Source organism: Vanacampus margaritifer, chromosome 15 (assembly GCF_051991255.1).
Source record: "Vanacampus margaritifer isolate UIUO_Vmar chromosome 15, RoL_Vmar_1.0, whole genome shotgun sequence".
In the NCBI taxonomy this organism is placed as follows: Eukaryota; Metazoa; Chordata; class Actinopteri; order Syngnathiformes; family Syngnathidae; genus Vanacampus; species Vanacampus margaritifer.
In genome coordinates, this window is record NC_135446.1 from 11,980,725 (window position 1) to 12,007,982 (window position 27,258).

The 27,258-nt window shown below is 46.2% G+C and overlaps 7 protein-coding genes across 16 annotated transcripts; 4 read left to right on the top strand and 3 right to left on the bottom strand.

Annotated features, from left to right (window-relative positions):
• Positions 1–74: 74 nt before the first annotated feature.
• On the bottom strand, positions 75–5,969 carry lta4h (leukotriene A4 hydrolase). Its single transcript, XM_077543300.1, has 19 exons — positions 5,836–5,969; positions 5,388–5,676; positions 4,511–4,641; positions 4,324–4,444; positions 4,102–4,170; positions 3,836–3,940; positions 2,615–2,667; positions 2,469–2,541; positions 2,263–2,403; positions 2,175–2,198; positions 2,034–2,104; positions 1,711–1,967; positions 1,527–1,630; positions 1,377–1,447; positions 1,243–1,297; positions 1,077–1,172; positions 513–595; positions 340–444; positions 75–275 (listed from the first exon to the last, which is right to left on the bottom strand). Exons 2-19 carry the CDS (start codon positions 5,535–5,537, stop codon positions 149–151), a joined length of 1,836 nt encoding a protein of 611 aa, XP_077399426.1. The 5' UTR covers positions 5,538–5,676; positions 5,836–5,969; the 3' UTR covers positions 75–148.
• Positions 5,557–11,255, top strand: dennd6b (DENN/MADD domain containing 6B). Of its 2 annotated transcripts, none has more exons than XM_077543301.1 (20): positions 5,557–6,441; positions 6,578–6,616; positions 6,687–6,729; positions 6,848–6,957; positions 7,073–7,153; positions 7,230–7,335; positions 7,415–7,494; positions 7,557–7,616; positions 8,147–8,202; positions 8,286–8,408; positions 8,507–8,602; positions 8,673–8,770; positions 8,863–8,928; positions 9,003–9,067; positions 9,135–9,224; positions 10,289–10,342; positions 10,410–10,519; positions 10,588–10,690; positions 10,774–10,848; positions 10,920–11,255. In XM_077543301.1, the coding sequence occupies exons 1-20, from the start codon at positions 6,325–6,327 to the stop codon at positions 11,040–11,042; spliced, it is 1,695 nt and encodes a 564-aa protein (XP_077399427.1). In that variant the 5' UTR covers positions 5,557–6,324; the 3' UTR covers positions 11,043–11,255. The 2 variants fall into 2 exon arrangements, with proteins under 2 accessions (XP_077399427.1, XP_077399428.1); XM_077543302.1 differs by lacking the exon at positions 5,557–6,441 and adding an exon at positions 6,457–6,514.
• On the bottom strand, positions 11,199–14,728 carry gcc1 (GRIP and coiled-coil domain containing 1). Its single transcript, XM_077543299.1, has 4 exons — positions 14,444–14,728; positions 13,051–14,063; positions 12,355–12,756; positions 11,199–12,123 (listed from the first exon to the last, which is right to left on the bottom strand). Exons 2-4 carry the CDS (start codon positions 14,005–14,007, stop codon positions 11,308–11,310), a joined length of 2,175 nt encoding a protein of 724 aa, XP_077399425.1. The 5' UTR covers positions 14,008–14,063; positions 14,444–14,728; the 3' UTR covers positions 11,199–11,307.
• A 44-nt stretch (positions 14,729–14,772) lies between these two features.
• LOC144034510 (ADP-ribosylation factor 4) lies at positions 14,773–18,322 on the top strand. The gene is made up of 6 exons (XM_077543310.1): positions 14,773–15,023; positions 15,317–15,397; positions 15,951–16,060; positions 17,595–17,666; positions 17,738–17,863; positions 17,943–18,322. The coding sequence occupies exons 1-6, from the start codon at positions 14,957–14,959 to the stop codon at positions 18,027–18,029; spliced, it is 543 nt and encodes a 180-aa protein (XP_077399436.1). The 5' UTR covers positions 14,773–14,956; the 3' UTR covers positions 18,030–18,322.
• Positions 18,323–18,402: 80 nt separating this feature from the next.
• lamtor4 (late endosomal/lysosomal adaptor, MAPK and MTOR activator 4) lies at positions 18,403–19,383 on the bottom strand. The gene is made up of 4 exons (XM_077543312.1): positions 19,245–19,383; positions 19,050–19,133; positions 18,614–18,731; positions 18,403–18,550 (listed from the first exon to the last, which is right to left on the bottom strand). The coding sequence occupies exons 1-4, from the start codon at positions 19,245–19,247 to the stop codon at positions 18,453–18,455; spliced, it is 303 nt and encodes a 100-aa protein (XP_077399438.1). The 5' UTR covers positions 19,248–19,383; the 3' UTR covers positions 18,403–18,452.
• Positions 19,384–19,821: 438 nt separating this feature from the next.
• Positions 19,822–20,920, top strand: atp6v1f (ATPase H+ transporting V1 subunit F). The gene is made up of 2 exons (XM_077543311.1): positions 19,822–20,121; positions 20,590–20,920. Exons 1-2 carry the CDS (start codon positions 19,964–19,966, stop codon positions 20,789–20,791), a joined length of 360 nt encoding a protein of 119 aa, XP_077399437.1. The 5' UTR covers positions 19,822–19,963; the 3' UTR covers positions 20,792–20,920.
• A 186-nt stretch (positions 20,921–21,106) lies between these two features.
• Positions 21,107–27,214, top strand: drd4-rs (dopamine receptor D4 related sequence). 9 transcript variants are annotated; one of them, XR_013288232.1, is made up of 10 exons: positions 21,107–21,288; positions 22,032–22,068; positions 22,463–22,510; positions 22,603–22,724; positions 22,826–23,571; positions 23,999–24,229; positions 24,320–24,432; positions 24,601–25,100; positions 26,056–26,309; positions 27,071–27,214. XR_013288232.1 is itself a non-coding variant. In XM_077543309.1 (8 exons), the coding sequence occupies exons 4-8, from the start codon at positions 23,509–23,511 to the stop codon at positions 26,256–26,258; spliced, it is 1,110 nt and encodes a 369-aa protein (XP_077399435.1). In that variant the 5' UTR covers positions 22,075–22,221; positions 22,463–22,510; positions 22,578–22,724; positions 22,826–23,508; the 3' UTR covers positions 26,259–26,446. The 9 variants fall into 9 exon arrangements, 1 of the variants encoding a protein (XP_077399435.1); XR_013288233.1 differs by having other exon boundaries at positions 22,035–22,068; XR_013288229.1 differs by having other exon boundaries at positions 21,110–21,288; positions 22,578–22,724.
• The last annotated feature ends 44 nt before the right edge of the window (positions 27,215–27,258 follow it).

The window sequence follows — 27,258 nt, forward strand, 5'->3', positions numbered from 1 at the left end:
TGTCACCCCCACAAAAACTTACAGCCCGACTTCATGTTACAACATGCGCTCATGGAAATGAAGAAAGCTGCACATTTCACATTACAACATTTTATTTGTCCTTCCGCGTCGTGATTGGTTATTAGTGACGGATGTGCCAGTCTGCGTCCTACTGGTCCGCTGCCACCTTCAGGTCTTTGGCGACCAGTCCGGAGGTCACCGGGTGCATGGCGGCCCGATGAGCCAGGAACACTTGCACGGCTTCCTCTCGGTGCTTTTCAAAGTTAAAGACCTCCCTGTCGGAGCAAAGCGAGATGTCGTCAGACTGAAGCGTCAAACTGAAAAGAACGCTTCCCATACTTGAAGAGCGGCCGCGTGAATTTCATCCTGCCCTGCTCGGTCGCCATCTGGAACGCCGCGGGGATCGACTCCTCCCAGCGGGACCGCACGCACAGTCGCAGCCACCTTGACATAGAGCGGCTAATTACGCGCCAGCTCGCACCGCGGGCCGACGTGCGGGAAACGATACCCACCTGAAGCGGACCTCTGAGTTCATGCAGGCGTTGAGATCATACACCTCCTGCATCTTCTTTACGTGGCTCAAAGGAAGTGCCTCCTGAAAAGAAGACGACCATAGCAGAGGCGACCTGAGGCACAAGCTAACTAAAATGGCCGTGACGTTTCAAACGGCGTCACTTGCTCAAAAAACTCGACTTGAATAGGCCAATTGGAACATTTTCCTGACGAGCAGTAGAATATGTTGTGTACTTCATTCAACAATTATGAACGTAATTGTTCTGGTGGATTTTCAAGCCATTTGAAGTTTTCATTATTTTTGAGAGGGACAAAATTCCAAATCAGATTCCTTTTCAGGCCCCATAAAGGTTTGGTTCAGTTGGACTTGGCTGAAGTTTGCTTGGTTTTTGACCTCCTGACAGCAGTACTAATCTGAAAAGCCCAATCTTGTCTGATCTCTGAAGCGGCCTGGTCAGCACTTGGTGGGAGGCCAGCAGGGAGTAGCAAGCGCCCAAGGCCGAGCCCGGATAAATACTGATGTTGGAATCGGATTGGGAATATGATTAAGATTGAAGTTTTACCTCCTGGAGAAGAAGAGACAAGAACTCGACGAGCTGGTGGGACGACAACTTATCCACATCCGACCTGCTGAAGCCACTCAGGTCTTGGTCTTTGGCCTGTAAAGGGAACCAGGCCAGGGTTCAGACCCACACTAAGGAAGCAAGGAGGGAGACAGTCAAGTCTCACCTGGACCCATCTGTGACAAAGAGCGATGCAGGCGTCGGCGATGGTGGTGTCGTAGCTGTAAGGAAAAGCGAGAACCCGTCGGTCAATCGGTCGGATGTTGAGCACTTGAGCCTCAAAACCTGATTGGGCCTTACAGCGGTTTGACCGGCGGCATCCCAGGTGTGAACATCCACGCATTCCAGTCCACTTTGTTCAGAACATCCACCTGAGATACAAACATCAGCTGTCCAGTGGATCTTGGACTGTAAAGACACCCCACCCTAACCCTTTGGTGTATGCCTCACTTTATCTTTGAAGTATGTGAAAAGGAAGTCCTTCCACTGGTCTGTGGTGACGCTCCGGTAGGCGAACATCTGGATGTACGACTTGACGAAGCCCATGAAGACTTCTAAATGAGACAAACGGGACAACTCAGAAGATGTCCACAAGGACAGTGGGTGGGACGTGCGCCAGCGGGGCGTGAATTACCGGGACCCCCCAGGAGTTCCTCCAGGTGGTACAGAAGAGCGAAACCTTTCTCATACGGGACGGAGGAGAAGGCGTCGTCCGGGTCCACGTCCTGCAGACTCGGGACCAGGTTGGTTAGAGGGTTTTTGGCTCCAAAGGTGTTCACAGAGTCCTGCAGGTCCTTCCAGCCGCCCATTGCCTTGAACTGGCGGAAGGGTTCCCCCTCCAGACACCTGCCGATCATCCTCTCCAGGTACACCGTGTGACCCTCGTTCAGCCTGCGTGTGCACAAACGCAAAACCTGTGAGGTGAGTGAAATCAAAGTGAGCGTGATAGCGAATTACCAAAAGTGCTCCCAGGTCTTATTGGTCACCAGGTTCCCCGTCCAGCTGTGCGATATCTCGTGAGCGATCACCTGACAGGAAGAGGACGACGTCAACATGTTTGCACGGTAACGAGGACTTGATGAGACGTGACAGACTTACGTTGGACAGAGACTTGTCTCCAGCCTGAGGACGCAAGGCAGAACGTCAACAAAAAAAGAAACCACAAAATGTGTGTGTGCATGCTCACCAGCAGCGTGGGCGTGGCGAAGGTGAGGCAAGGATTTTCCATGCCGCCGTAGGGAAAAGATGGCGGCAGGACCAAAATGTCATAGTGCCCCCAAACATACGGTCCAGCCAGGTCCTCTGCCGTCTTCAACATGGCCTCCGTCTGACAAGCACAATGACACTTAACGGTGCCGTAACTTGCGTGTGAGTGGCGCGTGGATAACGCACCTCAGAGAACTCAAACGCCGCTCGATCCACGTACTCCGCCTCAGACCAGACTTTGGACCGGGGCCCGATCTCCCTGAAAGAAGCACGTGTCACAAGTCTGCTGCGGGTGAGCCCGGACCGACACCAGGACCAGGACTACAACATACCTGCTCTCCAGAGCGCCCACCACCAAGGCAATCAGGTAAGATGGCATGGCCACCTGCGCTCACAGGGAAAAGCACAACAATCACATCATAATACAGTGGTGTATTCAGTGAGAACTTTATTGAGATAGGAGCTGTTGCTCAGCCAGTTTTTGTTTTGTTTTGGTTTGCGAGCAGAAATTTGAGTGTCTAGCCCGACTCAGATGACAATAAGCTCGGCTTAGCAGCTATTGAATGATTAATTATTTCCAAAGTCTTCCAGCTCTTTAATCAAAGATGAAAGGGTGAAACTGACAAACAACATCCTAACAGTTTCTTTGGGCCTGGCTGCTAGCCAAAAGCTAACACGATGAAACACGCCATAGACCGGCAGACTAATGGCATCGGGAATGTGACAGAAGGCTTATTTAAATAACTGAGCAGCAACTTTTTTCACTTTATCTTTTGTGAAAAATTACTACTTATGCAGCAGAGAGCAGACTGAAAATTTGTGATCATTATATATATGTATATTTTCCTCTATCTATTGTATTTTTTATACTGCCCCCTAGCGGTCAGACGCATAAACGGGCTCTTTATTTATTATTTATAATCGGGCATTTGGCCTTTTTGGGTGGTGGCCCTGGATGTTCATGATTTAAAATAATTTAGCACCTTTATGCGGTATTATTTTAGAAAACATGACTTGCTAAGTTCCTTTTTTGTTCTTGGCATGTTTTGTGTTTTTTTTCTTCTGTTCAAGCCATTCCTTCTGGAAAGATTCAACCAGACGTGCAAAAAAATGTGCGTAGCATGGTAAAAGGATCAATGATAATTGATCAATTTAAGTGAAAACAACTCAAAATATTGACTATTAAAACGGAAAGAATGGGTTTATTTCATATTTATTCACGAAATTTATACTGGCCAAGTCGGGTCGGCGTCAGTGAACTTCAGATGGCCCGACAGTCACGTATCGGGGCCATTGCATCCCCGTTAATGTAAAACGCTATATGGGGAGGCTACAACGGACGAAGGGTATTTGCTTTCATTTCAATGAAAAAAGGGTCATTTGAGATACAGTATGTGCATTGTCACTGAATTTTTTTTGGACTCAATACTCAAGGCACCACTGTAATAATATTGAGCGTTGTCATCTTTGTTCTGTCTGCAGTAGTAGATCGTAATATTCATCATCATAATCCTAAAAATAACAATAGTAGTGTTGTGGACTTGTTGGCATACGTTCTGTCTGAAGCGATAGATGATGCGATTGGCGTCCTGAGGGTCCACGTCCTGACCGTCTCGCAGTGCGCTCATGGCTGCCACCAAGTCTTTGGGGACGGAAACCTGCCAGGGACACACATACACACACACACGCACACACACACGGTCACCACTGCATGTCTGTCTCTTGTCTGTCTCCATCAGTCTCTCTCTGGATATGTCTGCTTGTCTCTCGACATTCGTTTGATCTCTAGCTGCATGTGTGCGCGCGCAAGAATATTGACCTGAGCGTAGTACGTGTGTTTGATGCCCGGACTGTCCTGACAAGGCAGCATACTCCTGCAGTGATGAGCCTGGAAATGGCAAAAAAAAAAGGATTTCCTCATCATAACATTTGCCCACAAAGGAAGAAGCGAGACGGCGGTTAAGTCGCAACAGGCGATGTGACATTTAAGTGAAGCAAGCAGTCAGCACGATGGAGCAACAGTTAACGGCCCACGGCTCACCTGGCACTGACTGAAGAGGTAAGGATGTTTTTTTCCCGCCGTCTGTTGGGGCGTGAGCCACTGCAGCGCGGGCGCAGAGGGCGACGTCTCGTAAGTCACCTCCACGATCACGTGCTGCCCTCTGATCGGTTGAACGCGGTCAACAGTCGCCATGCGATTGATTCATTCGACAGACGGGAGGGCTCACCTAGAAAGGTCAAACGGCAGCGTGATCTTCAGCGGCGTCCCCTTGAAGGTGTGTTTAGGGCCCATAGTAAAGTGGGCCGCCTGCCCGTTGGCGCTGACAGAGATGATCTTCAGGTCTCTGGTGTCCAAAGTCTGCAGCATATTTTAAAAAATAAAAATGAAAAAAGAAACTGCTGCACTGACAAAGCACCTGATGATGTGTCACCTCTTTAGTGACGCATTGCGTTAAAAAAAACGTCATTCAATCATAGTTTAAAATGGGGGAAAAGTACACTTATTTTTTTAAATGTACTTATTTTTTTAATCAATTACTGTCATGTAATAATTTGGCTCATCTAAGTATTGTAAATGAAGGAAAGACAAATGTAAAAATGTTGTATTAAATTGTCAGTTTATTATAATTAAGTGAAAAAAAACATACAAATATATACAGTATGTCCACCATCCATTATTTGAACAGCTTTTCCTTACATTTGAAACATTTTTACATTGTACTTTAAGTGATTTAAATATTGTAAATGAAAACAGTAACATAAAATTTTTTGAAATATATTGAATAGTTTGTGAAATATTGGTTAATTAATTATGAAGATTTCTTTTTAAACGAGTGATTTATTTACATTATTTTACACATTTAAACTTTATTTTTTAATTATTTTTACCCCCTCATCTAATATGCTTGAAAAATGTCTTTTGAAGCTTTTGAGCACTCAAGTTTCTCCCAAATGACCTTGCATGAAAATCCAAGTCAACCTGCCAGTCAAAGTTCAGGCCGATAAACTCTTATCTTGCATTAATAACTGGTGTCGTGGCTAGCCGAGAGGCTAACACCACCAGCCGAGTTCCTGGGGGGGCGCAAGTGACGCGCGTGACGTTACCAGCGACGAGAAGCGCTCCTCCAGGACCTCCACCGTCAGTGCCACCTTTCCTTGGATCACACGAGTGTCGAAGTCGACATGCAGGGTCAAGTTGAGGTGGCGGCTCACGCACTTGGCTGCGGACGCGAACGAGGACGGATCTGCAGACATGCTGGATGGATACTACTTTGTCCGCCTTCTGTACGCGGAAAGTGGACACACTAGGAGCAGAACCCGCTTTCTTATAGGGCGGAAGACACAGCGCCGACATCCGCCGGGCGACTTTTCAAAGTAAAATATGACAATATAGCTGCAAAATACTGTAAATAAATAAATACAAGTACTGTTATAGATCATGTAAAAGCAAAGGTTGTTTTCACCTTTAAATAAAATAACATGTTGCGTGTATTCAATGGTGAAAATAAAAAAAGGTTACGGCACTGTTTTTGTGAAATAGATAAACACTAACAGTTTTGATTTTGCATGTGAGGGACGATTTCTCTCCATTGCCATGATGGCAGTTGTTGCAGAAGATAGACTACATCAGTGGTGTCCAAACTCGGTCTTCGAGGGTCCGAGTGCAGGTTTGGGATGTTTCCCTGCTCAAACGAGCAAACCTGCTCACCTGTTTCCTGTGACGAAAAGCCCAAAGGAAAAGGAGAAGAGTTTGGATTTTGGGTGAAAAATGTAAAAGACAAAGAACAAGATTTGTATTCTTAAATATTTTTGGTACAACGTTGTGTTGGGCTTTAGAAACAATTCAAAAGAACGACCTGGAAATATTTTGGAGCTATTTCCGGTTCTCGATGACAAATATGCAAATCAAAAGCGAAAGCGCGTTGGCACTGTTGTTGTAGTTACGCGTTGTCGCCAGTAGGAGACGCCCCGCCGTGGCCACAAACCGTCCACCTTTGCTTAGGAGTCTCGCGGACTGGACTCGCTCGCTTGCTCGGTCGTCATGAACCCGCTGGACGACGAAGATGTGGACCTTCGGCGTCCGTGGGCCCGCTTCTCATCATGGCTAGAGTGCGCGTGTGTGGTCACCTTTGACCTGGAGCTCGGACAAGCCATCGAGGTTCGGGCTGTTAGCTTAGCATCCTTAACATGACCGGTACTCGTAATTTGTAGGCAATGAAACTGGGCAAACGGTGAATGTAATTCTTGGTTTTGTTGGTAAAGGTGATAAATTAAATTATTTGTTTTCTTTGCAGCTAGTTTACCCTCCTGACGTTAAGTTAACCGAGAAAGAGGTAAGTCAATTTCAGTCAAGTTCTTCTTGAAGGAGGTTTTGTTTTGCCAACTGATTGTTTTGGCCTTCAGAAAAGCAGCCTGTGCTACCTTTCTTTCCCGGACTCGTACTCAGGTAAATGCCCTCATCTCATTCCAATCTGCACCTTATCACATTGTCTCTCCACCCTGTGTAAATGCACCTTGAAATGAAATGGATGATGATGATTATAACGAGGGTCTTTGTTCCCCAGGATGCATTGGGGACACTCAGTTCAGTTTCAGGATGCGTCAATCTGTGGGTCGCAGACATTCCCGACTCAGCAACGACCTTTACAACAGGGATGCCCCAGCCGCCCTGCAGGTGACCCCACAAAGTGACACAAAAGATAAGGAATAATATATAATAATATGGGATAAAAGGGATCGAAATAAAAAAAAAATGAGCCACTGAGAATGTCTACTTTGTCTCTCCTTAGTCCGAAGCGTCACATTTCTATGGCTACGTTTACTTCCGGCAAGTCAAGGACGCCTCGGTCAAGCGAGGATACTTCCAGAAGGTGACGTAGCGCCACACACCTACCTGTAGTTAAAAAAGGAGTGTCACATTATGTCGATTGTCAACGTGCGTTTCAGTCTTTGGTTCTGGTGTCGCAGCTTCCATTCGTTCAGCTCTTCCACTCCTTGCTGCACATCATTGCGCCCGACTTCTTCCACAAATCAGAGCCCTGCCTGGAAACAGGTGAAATCTCCCCCTATGATAATGTTGATGATGATGAATGACGACTACCACTATCTGACATTTCTCCTCATGTGTGCAGTGTGCAAGCAGATAGACCAATGGCCTTTCCTGGCTGCTGGACTGACGTTTAACCTCCCGCTGATGGGCGTGGTCTTACAGGTGAGGCCAGCACAAGAGCTTTTAGTCTGGAAGTCCCTCGCTGACTTGATTTTTGTCCTCAGGTCAGAATTCCGTGCCAGAAGGACAAAGTGGGAAGTCCAGTGAGAGCCTCGCTTAAAGAGGTCAGAAATTTGTTCTCCTTTAGTCACTGGCCTCATCTCGTTCTTCGTCGTGTTCCCAGATGGATTAGATTTGGAACTTCAAGTCTCGGGACTTGACTTGAGACTTGATGAGGTGTTTTGTTACCTTTTTGGTCTTTCTATAAAAAGAGCAGATTCAGCTAAAACGACATTAATAAGCTGACTTGACGGAGATGAGCTGAATTGGGACTCGGTTAGGACTTGGCACTTGCACTTTTTCTTTCTTTTCACCTTTGTCTGGCTCTGTTCGTGCGAGGCCATCAATTTGAGTTAATTCGTTGAAGTCTGTGATGATTCATGTACTGAAAATGCCCTAAAATTTCCATGATAGAAACAAAGAAGGAAGAAAGAAAACGACAAGAAGGGCAAAATAATTAAGATGAGGGCCCTTTTTTAAAAGTCAGAGCAACTTCTTGGGTACTGATTACTGTGAAGGGCTCATTTATGTGAAAACATTGATCATGTTCATAAATATGACAGTACCAATTTGGATCTGTGATGCTAACCTTCAGAACGTGGTACCGATGCCGACTCTGCTGCCTTCCGTGAACGAGCTGGACCTCTTCAGGTCAGTTCCGCTTCCTGTTTCTTGTCTGACTGCTCGGCTTTCACCGGTGACACCAGTCATCCGCTGACCTTTGACCTGTGCAGGTGTTTCCAGTCGGTCTTGATCCATCTGCAGATGTTGTGGGAACTCGTGTTGCTGGGCGAACCCTTAGTCGTCATGGCACCGTCTCCCGCCGTCTCCTCGGAAACCGTCTTGGCGCTCGTCAGGTACCTGGACCGGCCTCTGCCTGACCTATGGCCAATCGGAGGGCACGCTGTGTAGTTGTCACGGTAACCGTTGAACCTGCGTAACTATGCATCCTTAGCGCCATTGCTCCGCTCAAGTTCTGCTGCGATTTCCGTCCATACTTCACCATCCACGACAGCGAATTCCGAGAATACACCACCAGGACGCAGGCACCGTGAGTATGAGCGCCCGCTCGAGTCCAGTCGGCCTCCCCGTTTGTACCTGAGCTGTGCTGTCTCATTCAGGCCCAATGTGATTCTGGGTGTGACCAACCCGTTTTTCATCAAGACATTCCACAACTGGCCCCATGTGCTGCGACTGGGAGAGAACACAAAGATGTCAGGTGATGGCACGCTTTCCTCCCATTTGTCATCTACTGTGGCGTCCGAGCAGATCCGCCATCAACCGCCTCCATGTTTTCTCATCTCCTGTCAGGTGACGTCCCCAAGCAGCTCAAGATCAAGAAAGTAGCCAAACTCAAGACGCTTGACACCAAACCAGGTCTGTGGGCAAGTGATGTTTTGTTTACCCGTTTCCTTGAGCATATGTTGATTGCCGCAGTGCTGATTGCACAGGAGTGTTCACAGCCTACAAGAGCTTCCTGCTCAAAGACAAGGTCCTCATCAAACGTCTGTTGAAGGTAAGCGGAGCTGGAAATTAAGCCGAGTCACGAGCCTGTGTGAGAGCGGCACCTTTTGTTAACACAGGGCATCCAGAGGCGGAGGCCGTCCGAGGCACAGAGCGCCATCTTGAGGAGACACTTTTTAGAGCTGACTCAGAGCTTCATCATCCCACTGGTAAGAACAACAAGAACCTCACGGTAGTGATGGCGAAATGAAGCTTCATGAAGCACTTGTGATTTTTTTTAAGTCCCCTAGATGGTGCTCTTGGTTTAAATATAAAGCCTAGTGCAATGGGAATGTATTAAATTTCCACTGCATCTTCCAACCAAGAGCACCATCTAGGGGACTTAAAAAAAAAATCACAAGTGCTTCATGAAGCTTCATTTTGCCATCACTACCTCACGGCCACTTGAAGCCATAACAGTAAACCGCTATATCGCCAATCACGGCTCACCTGTTTTCTGAAGCAGAACCGTGATTGGCTGTCATTTGAATAACTTTGATGGCAATCTCAGTCAACAGCTAATGGCAAAATGGCCGCCGCTGAAAGAAAATCTTTGTGTTAACTTGCCCTTTTATGGTAAAGACTGCAATTTGATGGCTGACCTGTTTCGGACCCAATTTCAGGAGAGAACCACTCGTAAAACACCGTCAGACCAAAAAGATAATCTTACAGCCCAATCTTTTAAAGGGGAAGTCAACCCCCAATTTTTTTGACAATAATGTGTTATATGCAGCCCCTATAATCTTAAGTATGGTATTCTGGTTAATTTTGTGCTAGTGGAATATGAGTTAAGCAGCAAAATCCAGCAGTTTTTATCCATCTCAAGGGGCGGCCATTTTGTCAAATATTGCAGTCGACTAAAGGTGACATCAATGTTGCTCAGGTCTCAGGTAACAACCAATCACAGATCAGCTTTAGAAAACGGGTGCACTGTCATTGGTCATTGCCTGAGCCCTGAGCAACATTTATGTACTCTTCAGTCGACGGCAAGTGAGATGGGGAAAAACAGCTGGATTTTCCTTCATAACTCATATTCCACAACAGTAATATTAATCAAATTGCATGTTTAGACTAGTGAGGTCACATATAACATATTATTGTCAAGAAATGTTTATGGTTGACTTCAACTCTTAAGTAAGATTGTCGGGCATTTGACGTCTTTGGTCGAGGAGGGGCAAAATCGGGACAAAAATTGTGCGGGTACCCAACCCTGTGCAACCTTGACCTTTTTCAGGAGCGCTACATGGCCAGCCTGATGCCGCTGCAGAGGTCCGTCACGCCTTGGAAGGTAAACGACACCAAGCATGACATTCACATCGGGTCTTGGGCGTGCACTCATATTGGACTTTGTGCAGACGCCACCGCAGATTCGACCCTTCAGTCAGGATGAGTTCATGTCCGTGCTGGAGCGCGGTGGTCCTCAGCTGACTTCGGCGCTGCGAGGGGATTGGACGGGACTGTACAGGTACGACCGTCGTGGCGGGTCATGACGGCGACTGGGTTTCTCTCACGTCCGATACGCGCTGCTCGCAGGAAGTTCTTCAAATCTCCCAATTTCGACGGCTGGTATCGCCACCGTCTCCGAGAGATGACTCGCAAACTAGAGAGTCTCCACCTGGAGGTTATTTGTGAGGCTGTGAGTAATCGTCGCCATAGCAACACTTTCTATCCCGTCCCCGCGCTGACATACGTGTAACGTACGTGTGGCGTGCCACTCAGGACCTGCTGGGATGGACTCGCGACAAGTCTGAAGTGGAGATTGTCGATTTGGTTCTGAAGCTACGAGAGAAATTAGTGAGTTTGTGTCCAATGATTTATTTATTTTTAATAGTTGAAAGCCACTTGGATGTGTGACTTATTTTCAGATGAAAGCTGGAAAGCAGCAGCTGCAGGTGCGAGATGATGTTTTCAGCAAATTGGAATCGTTCATCACATCTGTCATGAGCTCGTTGCCGCAAGACCTTCAACATGTGCTTAACACACAATGACACACACACACACACACACACACAAAGTTAAGCACCATGTCGGGTCGGTGAACTTCGATTAAGACGTTTACGAGCTTCTTGCCACTGTGCAGTGAAAAGGTCATGCACACGAGGCCCAGTGACCCAGTGAGATTCAAATGATCAAGTCACCATTGATTCAGTGAGAAGTGAACTTTTATTGGAATGTTTGAATTAAAAAAAATCTTCATGAAATGTTCTGCCCAAATCAGATGTTTGACTGAACGTCAAGTTTGTGACCACTTGGTCATCTTTTGTGGCTGCTCCACCACGGCGCCCCCTGCTGCCTGAGGACTGAATGTTTCTCCTGCGGACTGAAGTGAAGGATGCTGAGGATGGCGTTGAGCGTCTGTTGCCTGCCGCTGGCATCCGGCAGCGTCAGAAACTTGTAGATGACGTTCTTCAGGTACTCCACGTTGGAACCCTCGCGCTTCTGCTCGCGGATCAGCTTGTCCAGCTTCGCTCGGACCTCGTCCATCTCGTCATCGTGGCGTTGGGCGCTGGCCGCCAGTTTGCCATGCAGCCGGTGGACATCGTCCTCCAGCTGGCGCTTCTGCCGCCTCAGGCCCGCCGCCTCCACTTCCTTTCGGGCCAGCTGCTCGGCGTACAGAAGCAGCGCGGGTTCAGAGGGCGCGGCGTGTCGCAGAGCTCGTCCGACGGCATCCGCCTCTCGTTCCTCCTCGGTGCCGACGTCCTCTTCCGAAAGCCTCCGAGTGAGCGAGGCGGGAGCGGGCGCCGCAGCTCGCAGGAGCTCCAGCTCCCGGTCCTTCTCGTCCAGCAGCGCCACAGTCCTCTCTCGCTGTTTGTGCAGCTCAGCCTCTAGACGCTGCAGCTCGTCACGATGCGCCGCCTGGTTGCGCTCAGCTTCCTGCCGCTGGCAGCGCAGCAGCCCCGCCACGTGCTGCTGCTGTTGCTGCAGCTGGCAGCGGTGCGCGGCCGCCGCCTTGTCGCTCTCCACGCGCAAGTTGATGTACTTCTCCCTCAGGTCGGCCAACTGCTCACGGGCCTCCTCTAGCTCGCGGGCCATGCAGCTGTCGCTGGCAGCGTTGTTCTTGGATGCCGCCTACATAGAAAGACGGTGGAATATATTACACAGCTGAAGGTCCAATGTACTTTTTTCCTCCTCACTAATTGGACTACTTTGGCATGCTAGTTGAACAAGTACATGTTACTAGTGAGGTAAAAATTCTACTTCAACTAGTACAGTTTTGCTCATTATCCTATGAAAATGCAAACAAACATTCTGCTGGTGAAGACAATGAGCATACTAGTACAAGATTTCCTTCCGGCATACCTTTGCTCGAAGCTTGTAACGCTCCAATTCGTCTTTAAGCTGCCGCAGCTCCTCCTGGCACGTGGCGTCTTGGACGGGTTCTAGCTCGCTTGGATTCCCGGCATGCGGGTTCCTCTGAGCGGCCAGCAGCAGCTTCTTCACCTTCTCCAACTTGTACTTCAGGGCTGTCACGTCCAGTTGAGAGTCGTCCAGGCCCGGGTCGTATGCAGACCTGCTGGAGGCTAGCGTTTGGTTCTCCTTGTCCAATTGTGTCATCCGTTCTCGGAGCCTCTGAGCCACCTGCTGCTCTTGCTGCCTCGCCTTCTCGCAAGAACCCAGAAGGTCTGAAAGTTCAGACACGCGCTGCTCCAGACCGCCCACCCGGAGCTCCGCAGCATGAGCACGCGCCACCTCCTGACACAACTGCACACACATACCTGACATCATGCTGTTCCAACATGTGTAAGGACCTCCGCCTTCGCCTAGGGCATAGGTGTCAAACTCCGGTCCTGGAGGGCCGCAGTCCTGCAGGTTTTGGATGTTTCCGTTCTCCAACACAGCTGATATATGATCGGCTCATCAGCAAGCTCTGCATCAGCCTGATAACGATCCTGCTGATTGGAATCAGCTTGTGTGGGAAACCTCCAAAACCTGCAGGTCTGCGGCCCTCCAGGACCGGAGTTTGACACCTATGGCCTAGGGTGATGTGAGACCTACCTTGTGGTTCTGGTTGTGGATCTGGTCCTGGAGGCACTTCTTGAGCTGGCTTAACTCCTGTTGTAGCAGCTCCACCATCCCAGGATCCGCTTCCACCCGCTCCTCCTCGGCCGCCCGCAGTTTCCTCCTCAGCTGGTCGCGCTCCTCCCCAGCTTGCTTCAAGAGAGCCTCCAAGTCGGTCCCGCGATCCACGGCATGCGCCGCCGCCAGGAAGTTGGCCTCGGCCTCGTGCAGGCGGAGCTCGGCGTCCTGTCGCAGGTCCCGTTCCTGCTGCAGGATCTTCTGCAGCTCCTGCAGCTGCTGCAACTGGTCGCTTTGTTCCTGCTCGCGCTCGTGCTGTTGTGTGATAACGCGAGCGCGGCTCTCCGCCAGCTGCTGCTGGAGGCCTTGGACCTCGGCTTGCTGCTGTGCGCTCGCGGCGTTGAGGCGCTCCTGCAGATCGTCCACTTCCTGTTTGAGCTGGCGCTTGTCGGCCTGGAAGCTGGCCTCCATGCGAGACTTCTCCTGCGTCACAGTGGCCAGCGCGCTGGTCAGGGTGCCCAGTTGGTTCTTCAAATGAACCTTCCTGCGTTCGGCTTCTCCGTTGTGAGTAGTCACGGCCTGTTGCTGCTCCGCCCCTATGCCACCGGCTTCGGACCCGCTAGTGCTTCCGGTTTCTGACGCATCTTCCTCATACATGTCCTTGCTCGTTTGTAGGGCATCCTCACCGTCTCCACAATCCTGAAGAACTGTGGCCCGCTTGCAGAGCTGCTGGTTCACATCCGCATCGGGGGATGTGCTCAAGACTTTCAGACTAGCCTCCAGGGCCTCTTTTTCCTTCAGCAGACTCTTGTACGCATGGACTACGTCCTTAAAGCGGCTCTGGTACTGCGCCAGCTGCTTCTTTTGAGACTCGACAGTTTCTAGAAGCTCCTTCCTGCTGGGACCGCCCCCAAAACTCATTCCAAACTTCTCCATGATTGTTTCTCCTCGGAGTAATCCGTCTCAGCTATGCTGAAGCCACCATCGGACTGCTGTAAGGATAAAAGCAGCATGAAATGAGCAAAGAAGCAGGGTTGTTGGTAATCTTCTCTTGTTCACACAACCACAAGGCAAGGGCAAGGCAATTATCAAAGCGACAAATGCTGACTTCATTACTTGTGGATGTTGGCGTTGTGTTTATCAGTCGCGCTGAATAGCGATACACTTATCACTGGAATCGTCTCAAAAGATCTGTATGATAATACTCGTCTCATGCAAATCAATTACCCTTTGAAATTGTACATATTATTACTTTTTATACCATCTTAAATGTGTCAATCTCGTGGTAAATGCAAGTTCAACACAAGTAAAATACTTTTAATAAAGTTAAACAAACATAGCGACTCATCACGCCCAATAGTATTGTTCTTACCTGGTTTGATATCGTTTGAATTCGTGTACAGTATTTAAAAGCAGTAGAGGGGAAAATGCGGAGGATGAAACTCCAAGTCAACCGACTGCCATGTTGTTTTGAGCCGGAAGTGAGGAACGTGCTGTTCACATTTTCACGACAGTATTATTTATTTACTATTATTATTAATAATAATTTTATAAATAAAAAAGTCATTATTTCCCCAAAAAGAGTAAAGTGACGTTGAGGTATTTTCACAGAACGAGCTAGTTGATACTGCCCCCGTTTCGAAAGAGGCTGAGAGTGTACAGTACAATTTTAAATAAAGTTTTCTCGTGCTTCGTTACGTCATTTGTTCCGCGTTGTCCTGGACGTGGCACCGAGGAGGAGGAAGGAGGAAGTAGGAGACGAAGAAGAGGTCCGAGCTTCCAGCAAGTTTCGGGCTCACGGTTGGACCATTGGCCGAAGCCGAACGCGAAGAGCGCCCATCTCACCTCGACTGAACACAAAGTCTCTTGCGACGCTCGAGTCAAAATGGGCCTGACTATCTCGTCGTTGTTCTCCAGGTTCTTCGGCAAGAAACAGATGAGAATCCTGATGGGTGAGCGCTGCTAAGCTAGCAAAAGCTAAACTGAGCTAACTCGCTAGCTGACGATCTGTTAAGCTTTGGAAGCAAGCGGCACTGCCGCTAGTTTGATTTTATCTTTTGATTTTCACACGTTTTCTCAATCCGAATGTCAAGCAGCAGCCGGCAGCTAACATCACGACCCACCATCATGCTATAGAACGAGCCGGGGTTAGCTATCAAAATACTTGAACGTGCTTTCTGGTGGCGTTTCCATATGTTTTCCTTGAAGCCCTTGCTGACTTTTGTGTGTTTTTCTGCCGTGACAGTGGGCTTGGACGCAGCTGGAAAAACGACCATTTTGTACAAACTCAAACTGGGGGAGATTGTCACCACCATTCCGACTATCGGTAAGCAGGCGCCTGACGTCATCACGTTTGGTTGATTAGTTTGAGTGTTTCTCTGGGTGTTCCAAGCAAGAAATGATCCATAGGTTTGTGAAATTGTGTGTGGGATTGCTTGTTTGCACCCTGCTATTGGCTTGCGACCAGTAGTGAGTTGGGTGTACACCGCCTCTCACCCAAAGTCAAACAGGGATGGATGCCCGTTTCCCCGCCATCTTAAAGGGTAACTCAACACTAAATCAACTTTTTTTTGCTGATAAACTGGTGTCTACATGTCCTGGTAATTATTTTGACATTGTAGTGCATGTTTGTTGAAAGCTTGAATTTGGGGCAAAAAAACATGGTACCATCTTAAGGTTAAATACAGAGATAAACACAATTTGGCTGTTTGTCCTCTCATTACACGAGAAGTTACAGACTACGTCACTTGCGGATCGTGATGTAGTCGCCCCGTCACCCACCGGCTCAGTCTCGTCAACGCCTTATCGAGTTGCTGCTGTCAATCACAGCCAGACCACGCCCAACCCTCTTCCCATTCGCAACCCAACCAATATTTCAGGTTTCAATGTGGAGACAGTGGAGTACAAGAACATCTGCTTCACCGTTTGGGACGTTGGCGGCCAGGACAAAATTCGACCTCTCTGGAGACATTACTTCCAGAACACACAGGTTAGTCAGCCTTCATTATCACCACACATGTTGCACCCATATTCGCTGATGTTACCTGAGTGTTTCCCAGGAGGACAGCAGGTGTCGGGCATGAAAATCCCTCACTTTTCGCCGTTTTTAATCCAAAATCGGTCACGGGGGGGATAACCAGGGAGTCAGTGCATCAGTGAACTGATGCAATGACTCTCTGGTTATCCCCCCACCCATGTCCGTCTTCACCCACTGATTTGAATCATGTTATAAGGTGTGTGGCTTTACCATCTTTACAATATATTACTTATACCATATTTATAATTTTATGGGTCGCGATAAAACTGCGAAATCTTGTGGCCAACCTGCAGCACTAGCAAACATTATGTACCGCGTTGACTAGTCTACATTGAGTTTGCTCCTGAGTCCCAATTATACTCTTCATTGTCGTTCATGACTCATGTCCTCTTCCAACTGTCATTTTGTGCGAGATTTCACTCCAAGGTGGGATCGAATTCATCTAGCTGCATATATGCATATGCACGTTCTTGAACTGCAGAAGGAACCAAAATAACACTAATGCAATTATTCATCGTCTGTTTTTGTATTACTGCTTAATTTAGTTATTTGTTGTTCATTGTATTGAACTTTGCTTTCCACTTAAATTGTAATATTAATTTATGGTATTACTTATACTTTATTACTATTATATCTTGGTTATTATTATTATTTTTTTACTTCATCCTCTTTGGCTCATGTGTTTTAAATTAATTATGTTTTATTAGTTGTCAGAAAATCTGACTTTGATTTTATTTAATGAAAAATGACTGTTTCATTTAAAATTTTTTTTTTTTTTATTGTTAAGTAAGTTAACATTTATTACCACAGTACCGAAAATTTGTATTGTTCAGTACCTGTATCGATACCCTAGCACTAACAATTGGAACCACACCGGTTTAAATGCGAAAGGTACTCATCCCTACTTGAATGCAGCACATGCTGTTTTTTTCAACAGCCATCCACGGTCCGATAAATGTAACAAAGCCATTCGCATTTTCGCAAACAGTTTTTTTTACGCCATAAAATCTTGAACATTAAAACTCGCCATCTCTTACCCCCATCCCGATTTGATATTAACGACCAAAATTTTGGTCCTAGTCCTTCTCACCTTTTTCACCCCTAACCCGTTTTCACGCCTGAGGTGTGAGTGTTGTAAAATAATAATAATAATAATAATTTACAAAAAAAAGTAAAACACATTAAGGAGGACATGGGTCTGAGTTAGAGTTCAAGCATTTTGTGTTATTTCTGGTCACTTATGTCAGTCAAGGTGCTTCTTTGATTGTCGTAGGTCCCACACACATGAAGATTTTACTGGTAAACATTGAACACATTTAAGATGGCGGCCCAATTCTTTTCTGACACTTCGGGACTTCTCTTCACACATCTGAGACAGATCATCTTCCAGGACAATCTTAGAAAATATAAGATAGTCGGGCATTTGACGGCCTTGGTCGGAGGACCAAACTTGGGACCAAACTAAACTCCTCATTTGCACTCGCAGGGTCTGATCTTCGTGGTGGACAGCAACGACCGAGAGCGAGTGAATGAGTCGGCTGATGAACTTGGAAAGATGGTTAGCGAGCTGAAGGCGCAGGTGATGTGACGAGACGAGCCGAGTGACCGATGTCGCTGTTGCGTCCACAGGTCCAGGAGGACGACCTGAAGGACGCCGTGCTACTGGTGTTCGCCAACAAACAAGATCTTCCCAACGCCATGACCGCCAGCGATCTCACCGAGAGACTGGGCCTGAAAGAGATGCGCGGCCGCAGTGTACGTATCGCGCCGTCGTCGATACAATGTCTGTATTCATTTGTGACCCGGTCTAACCCTCTTATCTGCCCGTACTCAGTGGTACATGCAGGCCACCTGTGCCACTCAGGGGACAGGCCTTTACGAAGGCCTTGACTGGCTGTCCAACGAGCTCGCCAAGCAATAGACGGCACACACAAAACAGGAAGTGGCAGCGGGACAAGGAAGTGTAAAATTTCACAGGACTGTTTCTTCTTCTCTCTTTCTTTTTTTTAAGTTATAAGAATGTCAGCTGGAGGCCACTTTTCCGACTCCTGTTTTTCTCTTCTTGCGTTCCTCGTGTTTGTTTTCCTACGCATGTTTTTACTCAGTCATGTGACAGGATGTTATGTGGGGAGAGGGACGGGGCTCGTAGCCATTGCGCCATGACCCCAAGGCCTCATCATTGTTGTGAAATGCAATAAATGCGTTTTTCTTTGGGATTGTCTAGTTCTTTGCATGAGGAGTTAGTTGTGTGACCAAATCACTTATTTTATTGATCATCAAACAGGAGCGCTGTAAAAAGTTTAACATTTTATTGAAAACATGACATCACTTTGGATTGGTAACTCTAAACGCTGATTGGTTCCTGCTGGTTGTGTTGACGTTTGACCACAAAAACCTTCTGACCCGAAACGGTCACGGTGAAAACAAAGTCCTCCAAGATAACTGAAGAGAAGACAAGAAGTCAGTCACACTAGGAGCGAGAGCGAGATTGTGGGTATGTGCTACCTGACATGCGTTTAAAGGGCACGTCGGCCGATCCCGCCAACCGGAAGCGACTAGCCGTGCGAACCATCTGCATCATCACGCCAGCTGTGTGTTCATCATTTTCCAGCTCACCTGAAGACTGTCAGACACAAAATCAATTAACACATCGTATTCCTTGACTCCCACCAAGTCAATAGTGAAACATCAGCTGTCATGGCATACACACGACTTTATATATACAGTCAGTGATACCGTTGTGAAAGTTTTCCACCGTGAATGTTTACTTCTATGGCATATTTCTGAATAAATGCTTTTTTTTTAGGACTAGAACGTGCCCCAATGGCAGACGTAGTCGGTAGCTCACCGCGGTCAGAATCAGTGATCACGTAGACTACAAGTTACTGAGTCATGTAGAGAGAGAAAAAAAGTGAAATAGTCGCTGAATGTGGTCACTCACAGCCAAAACTCCGTCCTCGCTGATGACTAGATAACCGAGCTGGTCCGGGATCCGCTCCAAACCCGCAGTCAGCGCTGCAGTCGTCTGTAATGACACAAACTGACTCAGTGGACATTAAACAACACACAGTGGCACATTTGGACGTGAAGTGTCGCCATTCAACGCTAAAAAAGTGACTTGTCGCTGGTAACCCACCATCTTTCTTCTTCCTCCTCCTATTTACACTTCTGCGAGACCTGCTGTCACTTCCGGGTGTTTCACGTGACCATGAGTGCTTCACAAACATCGGAAAAAGCATGAATTAGTGGTCGCAAGCCGATAACACACATTCAAACAAACTGAACGATCGAACGACTACTGCGCGGCAGTTCTGTTTTCTTTTAAAATTCACTGTGTGAAACAATTTGGCGTATCTCAAAATAATATCGTGTGTATAACAAAAGCGTATTACTGCCATCTATGATCCTCCCACATTCCAAAAACATGTTGGCATGTGAATATCTTCCATAAATATCCTCCGTCATCCACCAGGGTATTTTAATCAGCATCTCTGGTGAGATAAGAGGTATTTAATTTCAAATTTTGATCTAATTCTCCTGTTATCGGACAAATGTCGATTGTGAACCGCTTCAAATGATAATGTCGCGTTTGGGAGAATTTGAGGGATTATCTTATTTGTTTGTTTAATAAAAACAATTCAAAAAATGTTTTAGCTCGGTTTCTTGCTTCAGAAATAAAGTCGTCTGACGGCTTCCGAGCAGCAGGGGCGCCCGCGTACGCTCAGGTGACACGCAACGGAAGCGCTGGTCAGCCGACTGTCACATGATCTGCGACTGATTCTCGTCATTTGGGAGCCGTTTTTGTTTTTGCAGTTTGTGTTCGACTTCGTCCCGTTTTTAATCTTGGTGTTTGCGATGGCCGGCCGTGGGAAGCTGATCGCCGTAATCGGCGACGAGGACACTTGCACCGGATTTCTCCTCGGTGGCATCGGTGAACTCAACAAGAACCGTAAACCGAATTTCTTGGTGGTGGAGAAGGACACGAGCATCACGGAGATTGAGGAGACCTTCAAGTAAGGGCCGCGTTTCTTCGGAGAATATTCCTCCGTAATTGGTGTCGTCACAAGGATCATCCATTCCGCATGAAAATGAAGCAGAGTAATGAACCTTTCAACATGTTTACTTGCATTTGATGTATACAGTGCAGTTGGCTTTTGTCAAGTTTAACATGTCTGCCCAGGAAATGAAACCATATTTGATTGCTCGGTGAAGGTTGGAGCAAGCGGTAGTATGGTAACTCACCACACGGTGGCGTCTCTTTGATTTGTTCACCCAGCAGGTGACTCATCCCTTGACTTTTATTTGTATGTTTTTTGCAGTCTTTGCTCCCATTGGTAATCCCAATCGAGCTTTCTCCACCAACAAGAATTCACTTGTTGTAATTTGACAGACTATTGCCCCCCTAAATGCCCCCCCCCCCTTAAAAAAAAAAAAAGACAAATGTGCATGTGTGATGAGGATTTGTGTTTTTTGTGTGTTAGGAGTTTCCTGGCTCGCAACGACATCGGCATCATCCTCATCAACCAATTCATCGCCGAAATGATCCGACACGCCATCGACGCACACATGCAGTCCATCCCAGCCGTGTTGGAGATCCCGTCCAAGGAGCACCCTTATGATGCTTCCAAGGACTCCATCCTGCGCCGGGCCAAGGGCATGTTCTCGGCTGAAGACTTCCGATGAAAAGTCAAATACTCCAACGTTAACAAATTTGCTCTTTCGTGTTTGCTGCTTCCCATGAAGTGAAAAGGTGTTGTGTGATTCAATATGTTGTCTTAAATTATTATAAAGTCTGATCAATGTTGTGACCAACTTGTTTGTGGATATTTTTCTTTGCACAAACATATTTACCAGATAAAAATGCATGAAACTCCTCTCGCTGTTCATATTGAACAAGAAAACGGTGAGTAATTCTGCGAGAACATAATTAATTGCAGCATCCATTCGTCTGTTAGGTTTGTTTGTTTCCCCGCCATCGGCGCTTATTGGTTTCGTCCTGCCTAAACAACGCGTGATTGGTCCAACCGGAAAAAGATCGGCTGCAAATGTATCAGCGGGAGCGGGACAAGATGTATTCTCCGCAGTTCGTGAACTCACAGAAAAATACCGCGAGAATTCACGTGGAGGATGGTGGGGTAGACTTTGAACGCCCCACCCGGGGAGTGTTGCGTACCCGAAAGGTTAGTATTTTGTTGGGTTTCGATCAGTTTTTCATTTTCGATGTTCATTAAAATAAAAACAATAAGATTACGATCATAAGACTGCGCATCATTAAAGCCGCCAAGGAAATAATTTAACAAAAAAAAAAGGCGCTTAGAGGTCCGTCAAGAATCCGTGTGGGTGGAGTCAAACGTTTAGGTCTACCCCAGGTTGAGCCACGCTTCTAACTGCTCTGCATCCAGGGCTTTACTCAATTTCGACGTTTGTAACAAAAAAATTGGACGAGTTAAGATTAATTTATTGGAGCCAAGCACAGTTACTCTAATACAAATGAACGGAATTACGCATTTGTAAATATTTTTGTTACAAAAATGGGCACTACCGGTTCAAGATGGCGACTCTTATCTACGGCTCTGCTATTATGTTGTCGAAGGCGCCCCCTAGTTGGCATTTATCTAATCTCTACGTTGGTCCACGACATTTTCTTTCCTTCCACGTTTTAAAATACAAAAGCGACGTATCTGGTCTGTCCGTGTGAGACTTTTTTTGGATGTACTGATGGAATGCTGGTCTTATGACAAAGAAAAACGAAATGTGACAATAAAAGGAAAATAAATTTGGTTTCGATATTGACAATCTTCTTAGGAATTAACAAATCAAAATTCAATAGTACTAAAAATACATGCTTAAGGTGTTTCCAATGGAAAACAAGTTCGATGTTCCGGTAAACTCAAGCAACAAATATTGACTCTGTGACCTTCAGCAGACCTTTGGCCTGGCAGAAGTGGATGTATGATAAGGTAAGAACACGTGATGGTGTGACCTCAGTTCTAAAAAGTGGAGAGCCAGCAAGAGTCCATGTTGGCTTGTGCTGGTGGAGACATGAAGTGGCTGCTTGTGTTGGCGACGACAATGATGTGCGTGGAAGCTCGTCCGCCTCAACGGCCGACCAGGTGAGACATTAGACAGGTGGGACCTGCTCAATGTGGGACTTGCAGGTCTGACTTGAGATTTTCTTTTTCATAAAGAAGAGACATGGCGATTCAACAGCTGCTAAACCAAAATAAATCGCAGTGATTTGACGTTCTGTCGTCATTGCAGTTGACAGAAGTGACTATCCGTTTTTTTTTTTTTTTTGTTACCTTGTTTTTCACGTTTATATGTTCAACTTTGTATTTTATTCTTATCTTGCAGGTTGGTGTCTTATGAGTCCGTCAACCAGACACTAGCAGACTCAGCACGGTCAGTTTAAACACGCAAAGTCTAACCCTTCACATCAACAACTTCCAACTTGGATGTTTCTCCTCAGCATTTCTTCCAACTTGACATCACAGGATACACCAAGCTTGGTATCAAACGTTACATTGAACATGACAAACTTGACATCAGAGGATCTGGCAAACCTTGATCCAAACACATTCAACTTGCCAATAATGGCCAGTGCTCATAATCAACGGTTAGTAGAAAGAAACGCTGTTCTCTTTTGTATCTGTTTATTTTTGTTGATATTTAGAGCTTGCCCATCTTGGAGTCTGACCTTTTGACTCACCCCGACAGCCACTCTCTCGGGGGCTGTTTTCTGCCCACCTGCCCCATCGTAGACCTCAGCTCCAGGCTTCAAACTGGGGACGAAACGGCTGGCGGGTCCACATCCAACCCGGAAGGATTTGGAAAAAAATGATCCCGGGTGACCTCTTCTTTGTCTTTGGCCTCTTACTCATCCCAGTCATGCCGCCGCAGGCACAAAAGCGTTATTGCTGTCTTGTATGTTGGAAAAGCTTGTGCTCATCCGTTTGTTTGAGATTAATAACGATTGATTGATTCAGCCAAAGCGTGCGTGCGTGTGCTAAATAGATTGTAAATGGGGGGCTTCACTAAGAGCAGAAACATTTACTAAATATGGAATGATAGTGTGAGTTGAAGAAAATTCAAATAAATGGAGTTGAGAAACTTCCGGTTTGACATTTTTACAAGTGATGATGATGAGCAGCAACTTTATCCTCTTCATGAGAAAAGTAATGACCTTATCACGTGGAGATGCATGAAATTCTCAAAGCCGCAACCTCATAACAGTCCACGGTTATAAGCTTATACTGGTTATACAATAAAAGAAAAACATCTAAGGATCGCTTCAAGCAGATGCCCATTGAGGAAAGAGAGAGTGACAATCAGCCAATCAGAGAGCCAGGGACACGGACCATCCGCCAATCAGAGAGTTTCAACATGACAAGAAAGGGAGAATGTTTGTTGACAGCCGAAGGCGAGAAGGAGCAGCAGCTTTCCGTCACATCTTTCATGTCCAAGTGAGTTTCACTTTCACTTATTTGCTTGTTTACGTTCCCCTGTCACAACTTAAACTCCAGGGTGTATTTACTGGTTTGTACTGGGCAAGATCATTATCTAACAGTCAGATATGAAATAATGCAACAATATGCTTTTCTTATCAATCAAATGTGATGTTTTTTTGTGATTGATATGATTGATTTCTGCTCGTGTTTTCAAGTGAGACAACTGAATTCCTTGGCAAACACAGAATGTTGTTTTTGTTATCATGCTGGTGAGATGATGGGAGGAAAAGGAAAGAAGGGTGGAAAATGTGCTTTAGCGAAACATCTGGAAAGAATCCGTAGTTATCAACCGGTGACGTATGCAAACGTGAGACTCTAGAGAGGAGAACGAACTTGAGAGTCATGGTTGCTGACTCCTACATGTGCACTTGTATAATTTGAGATGGACGGCGCGACATCTGATAGAGAGAGCCCCTTGATGAAGTACAACTACGTGGCCCTGATTCTCGGCGTCCTCCTGATCCTGCTGGTGGTCCTGGGCAATATCTTGGTGTGTGTGAGCGTGCTCACTGAGCGCTCTCTCCAGACCGCCACCAACTACTTCATCATCAGCATGTCCGCCGCCGACCTGCTTTTGGCACTGCTGGTACTGCCGCTCTTCGCCTATTCGGAGGTCAGTGACTTTGTGAGGATGTTTAGACCCGATCATGATAATAGCGTACAAAGTCCAAGACAACCAAGAGGGTTTTTGTTTGTCTTTCAGTTTTTGGGAGGCAAGTGGACGCTGGGGATGACCCTGTGTGATGCTCTCATGACCATGGACGTCATGTTGTGCACTGCCTCCATCTTCAACCTGTGCGCCATCAGTGTGGACAGGTGAGGCCAGTAAACATGAAAAGGTGTTTAAAGTCTAAATGTTAAATCATGCATGTCAAGTCCTGTGACTGAAAGGTGGTCAGCTCCCCTCTCACCTTGGACCCAATAAATTGAGCAGGAAGCCAACAAAGTCGGATGCTCAAACTCAAAATGTGTTTTGGGTCTTAGGTGCATCGCAGTTCTGGTCCCCCTGAAGTACAACCAGAACCAGTTCAGTAGCAGGCAGCTGGGCCTCATTGCTGCCACTTGGGTCCTGTCACTGGGTGTGGCCAGTCCGGTCATCTTTGGAATGAACCAAGTGGCGGATCGAGACTTGAGCACGTGCAAATTGGAGGACGATCGTTTTGTGGTGTACTCGTCAGTCTGCTCCTTTTTTGTGCCGTGTCCCATCATGCTTCTGCTCTATTTTTGGATGTTTTGGGGCCTGCGGCGGCGGAGGTCTCGCACGCCGTTGAAAGATCCCTGTCACCGCCGTTCCTTCTGCTCGACGCTCGTTCTGGCTCTGTGCCACGCAAAATCCTTGACGGACAGCGTGTCAGATGGGGAAGCCCGCACGCAAAGGAGGGAAGGACAACGGAACCGGCCCAAGACCGTGATGAGAAGCAGAAAGGCCAGCAGGGTCAGTAGGAGGGAACGCAAGGCCATGAAGGTCCTGCCTGTTGTCGTGGGTGAGTTTCAAAACCGGAACCAGATTATGATCAAGATATGATTCATTGCAGAAACTGGAAAGAGAACGTCTATTGGCTCGACTTTTTCAGTGATTACATGTTGCACATCGTAGCATACCTGAGTTTGTCTGTGAATCTTTGAAATTGATCATCTATGACAGAGGTCTGCAACCTGCGGCTCTGGAGCCACATGTCCCCAAAAAATTAAAAAAAAAAAATTAACGAGTACAAATTAATGTTTTCTTATTCTTATTTCTTATTCTGTTTTCTTTTATATATATTAGATGAAATATCTAAATTAATTAATGATTTAGATTTAAAAAAAATGACAGATCCCACATTTTTAAGTTGTCAGAAAAAATGAAATTACCTAAAAATATACAAAAAAAGTGACCATAAAATGCCCAAAAAGTAAAAGCAGATAATTAACATAAAATTCCATGAAATTGCCAAAAAGGTCAGAGAATTAAAAAAAAAATTCAAACGGCAGAAAAGAATTGTCCGAAAAAGTTGGGAAATTGATTTTTTTTAAAGCACAAAAAAACCCGTTAAAAATGTAACTATAAAATGTCCAAAAGCAAAAGAAGAAATCCTGAAAATGACCATAAAATGACAAAATTGCCATAAAAAATAAATACAAAAAAGAGAGAAAAATAAGAAAAAAAGAAAATGTATAGCAAAAAAGGCAGAAAAAAATCCAAAAGCGGAATATTTTTCTGATATGGTTTAGTTCTAATTAGCTATTGAACCTTCAGTACATTAGACTAACTCTAACTGTTTCCTTCATCGCAATGTTCAAATGTTTTGCACCTCCAGACAAAATTATATATTTTTTTCTTTGGCCTAAAATGTCTCTTTTGACAGTAAAGTTCCTGATATATGTTGATGGTTGTCCAACAACCAACGACAAAGCAGTTGTACGTCCCACTGAATGTGCTTTTATTTTTCCCTCCAGGAGCCTTTCTGGCCTGCTGGACGCCATTTTTTGTGGTCCATGTCACCAAAGTGTTTTGCGGCTGGTGCACGGTCAGCCCGACCCTCATCTCGGTGGTAACGTGGCTCGGCTACGTCAACAGCGCCGTCAACCCTGTCATCTACACGGCTTTCAACACAGCGTTCCGAAACGTCTTTCACAAGATTCTCTCCCGTTGGATGTGAACATCCTGTCCATCATCCGCGAGAGGATTCACACCTGAGTGTGTTCAGCAGGTGACTTTTTACTTGATGCTCTTAACGCACCGCATGCACTCCCCAGCTACATGCTTCTAAGTGTGCTTATGAGTTCCTGAGTGCTTGCACTTGTAGTGAATTATGTCAACACTACAAATAAAACGTGACAAACTGTATTAACCGTTCAAGTGTGTTTGTTCATTGCCAATTTGCAACTAGTTGGTTTATATTAAAGTGGAAGTCAACATTTATTGATAATAATATGTTATATGTTACCTCATTAGTCTAAACATGACATTCTGATTAATATTACATTTGTGGAATATGAAGCAACATCCAGCCGTTTTTATCCATCTCAGGGGGCGGCCATTTTGCCACTTGCTGTCAACTGAAGATGACATCAATGTTCTCAGGGCTCAGCAACGACCAATCACAGCTCACCTGTTTTCTGAAGCTGTGCTGTGATTGGCTGTTACTTGAGACCTGAGCAACATTGATGTCATCTTCAGTTGAAAGCAAGTGGCAAAATGGCCACGCCCTGAAATGGATATAAATGACTGGATTTTGCTGTACTGTACTATACGCAATATTAACCAGAATACCATATTTAGACTAGTGGGTCTGCATAGAATATATTATTGTAAAAAATAAAATAAAAATAAAAAATTGGGTTGAACAAAAATAATCTTGTGAGAATCAAACAAGGATGATGTCATCACAACACGGTTGACCAACATGCATTTCCTTGACATGTTTATTGAGAGGAGCTCTTATTTTGATGGTGTGTGGATCTCTTACAGGATGTAGTTGGTATTGGTGTGTAGCAAAAGACACTTGGGCTCAGTTCACTTTATGTGCAGCAGCCCTTTCTCGCGTTAATTTATTGCCAGCTGATGAGGAAGGAACCTTTTTTAACGGGGCACAAACTGAATAAGAAGCAGACTGGTACCAAAACAACGCCGGGAACAGGTGAGTTTTCTGTTGTTCT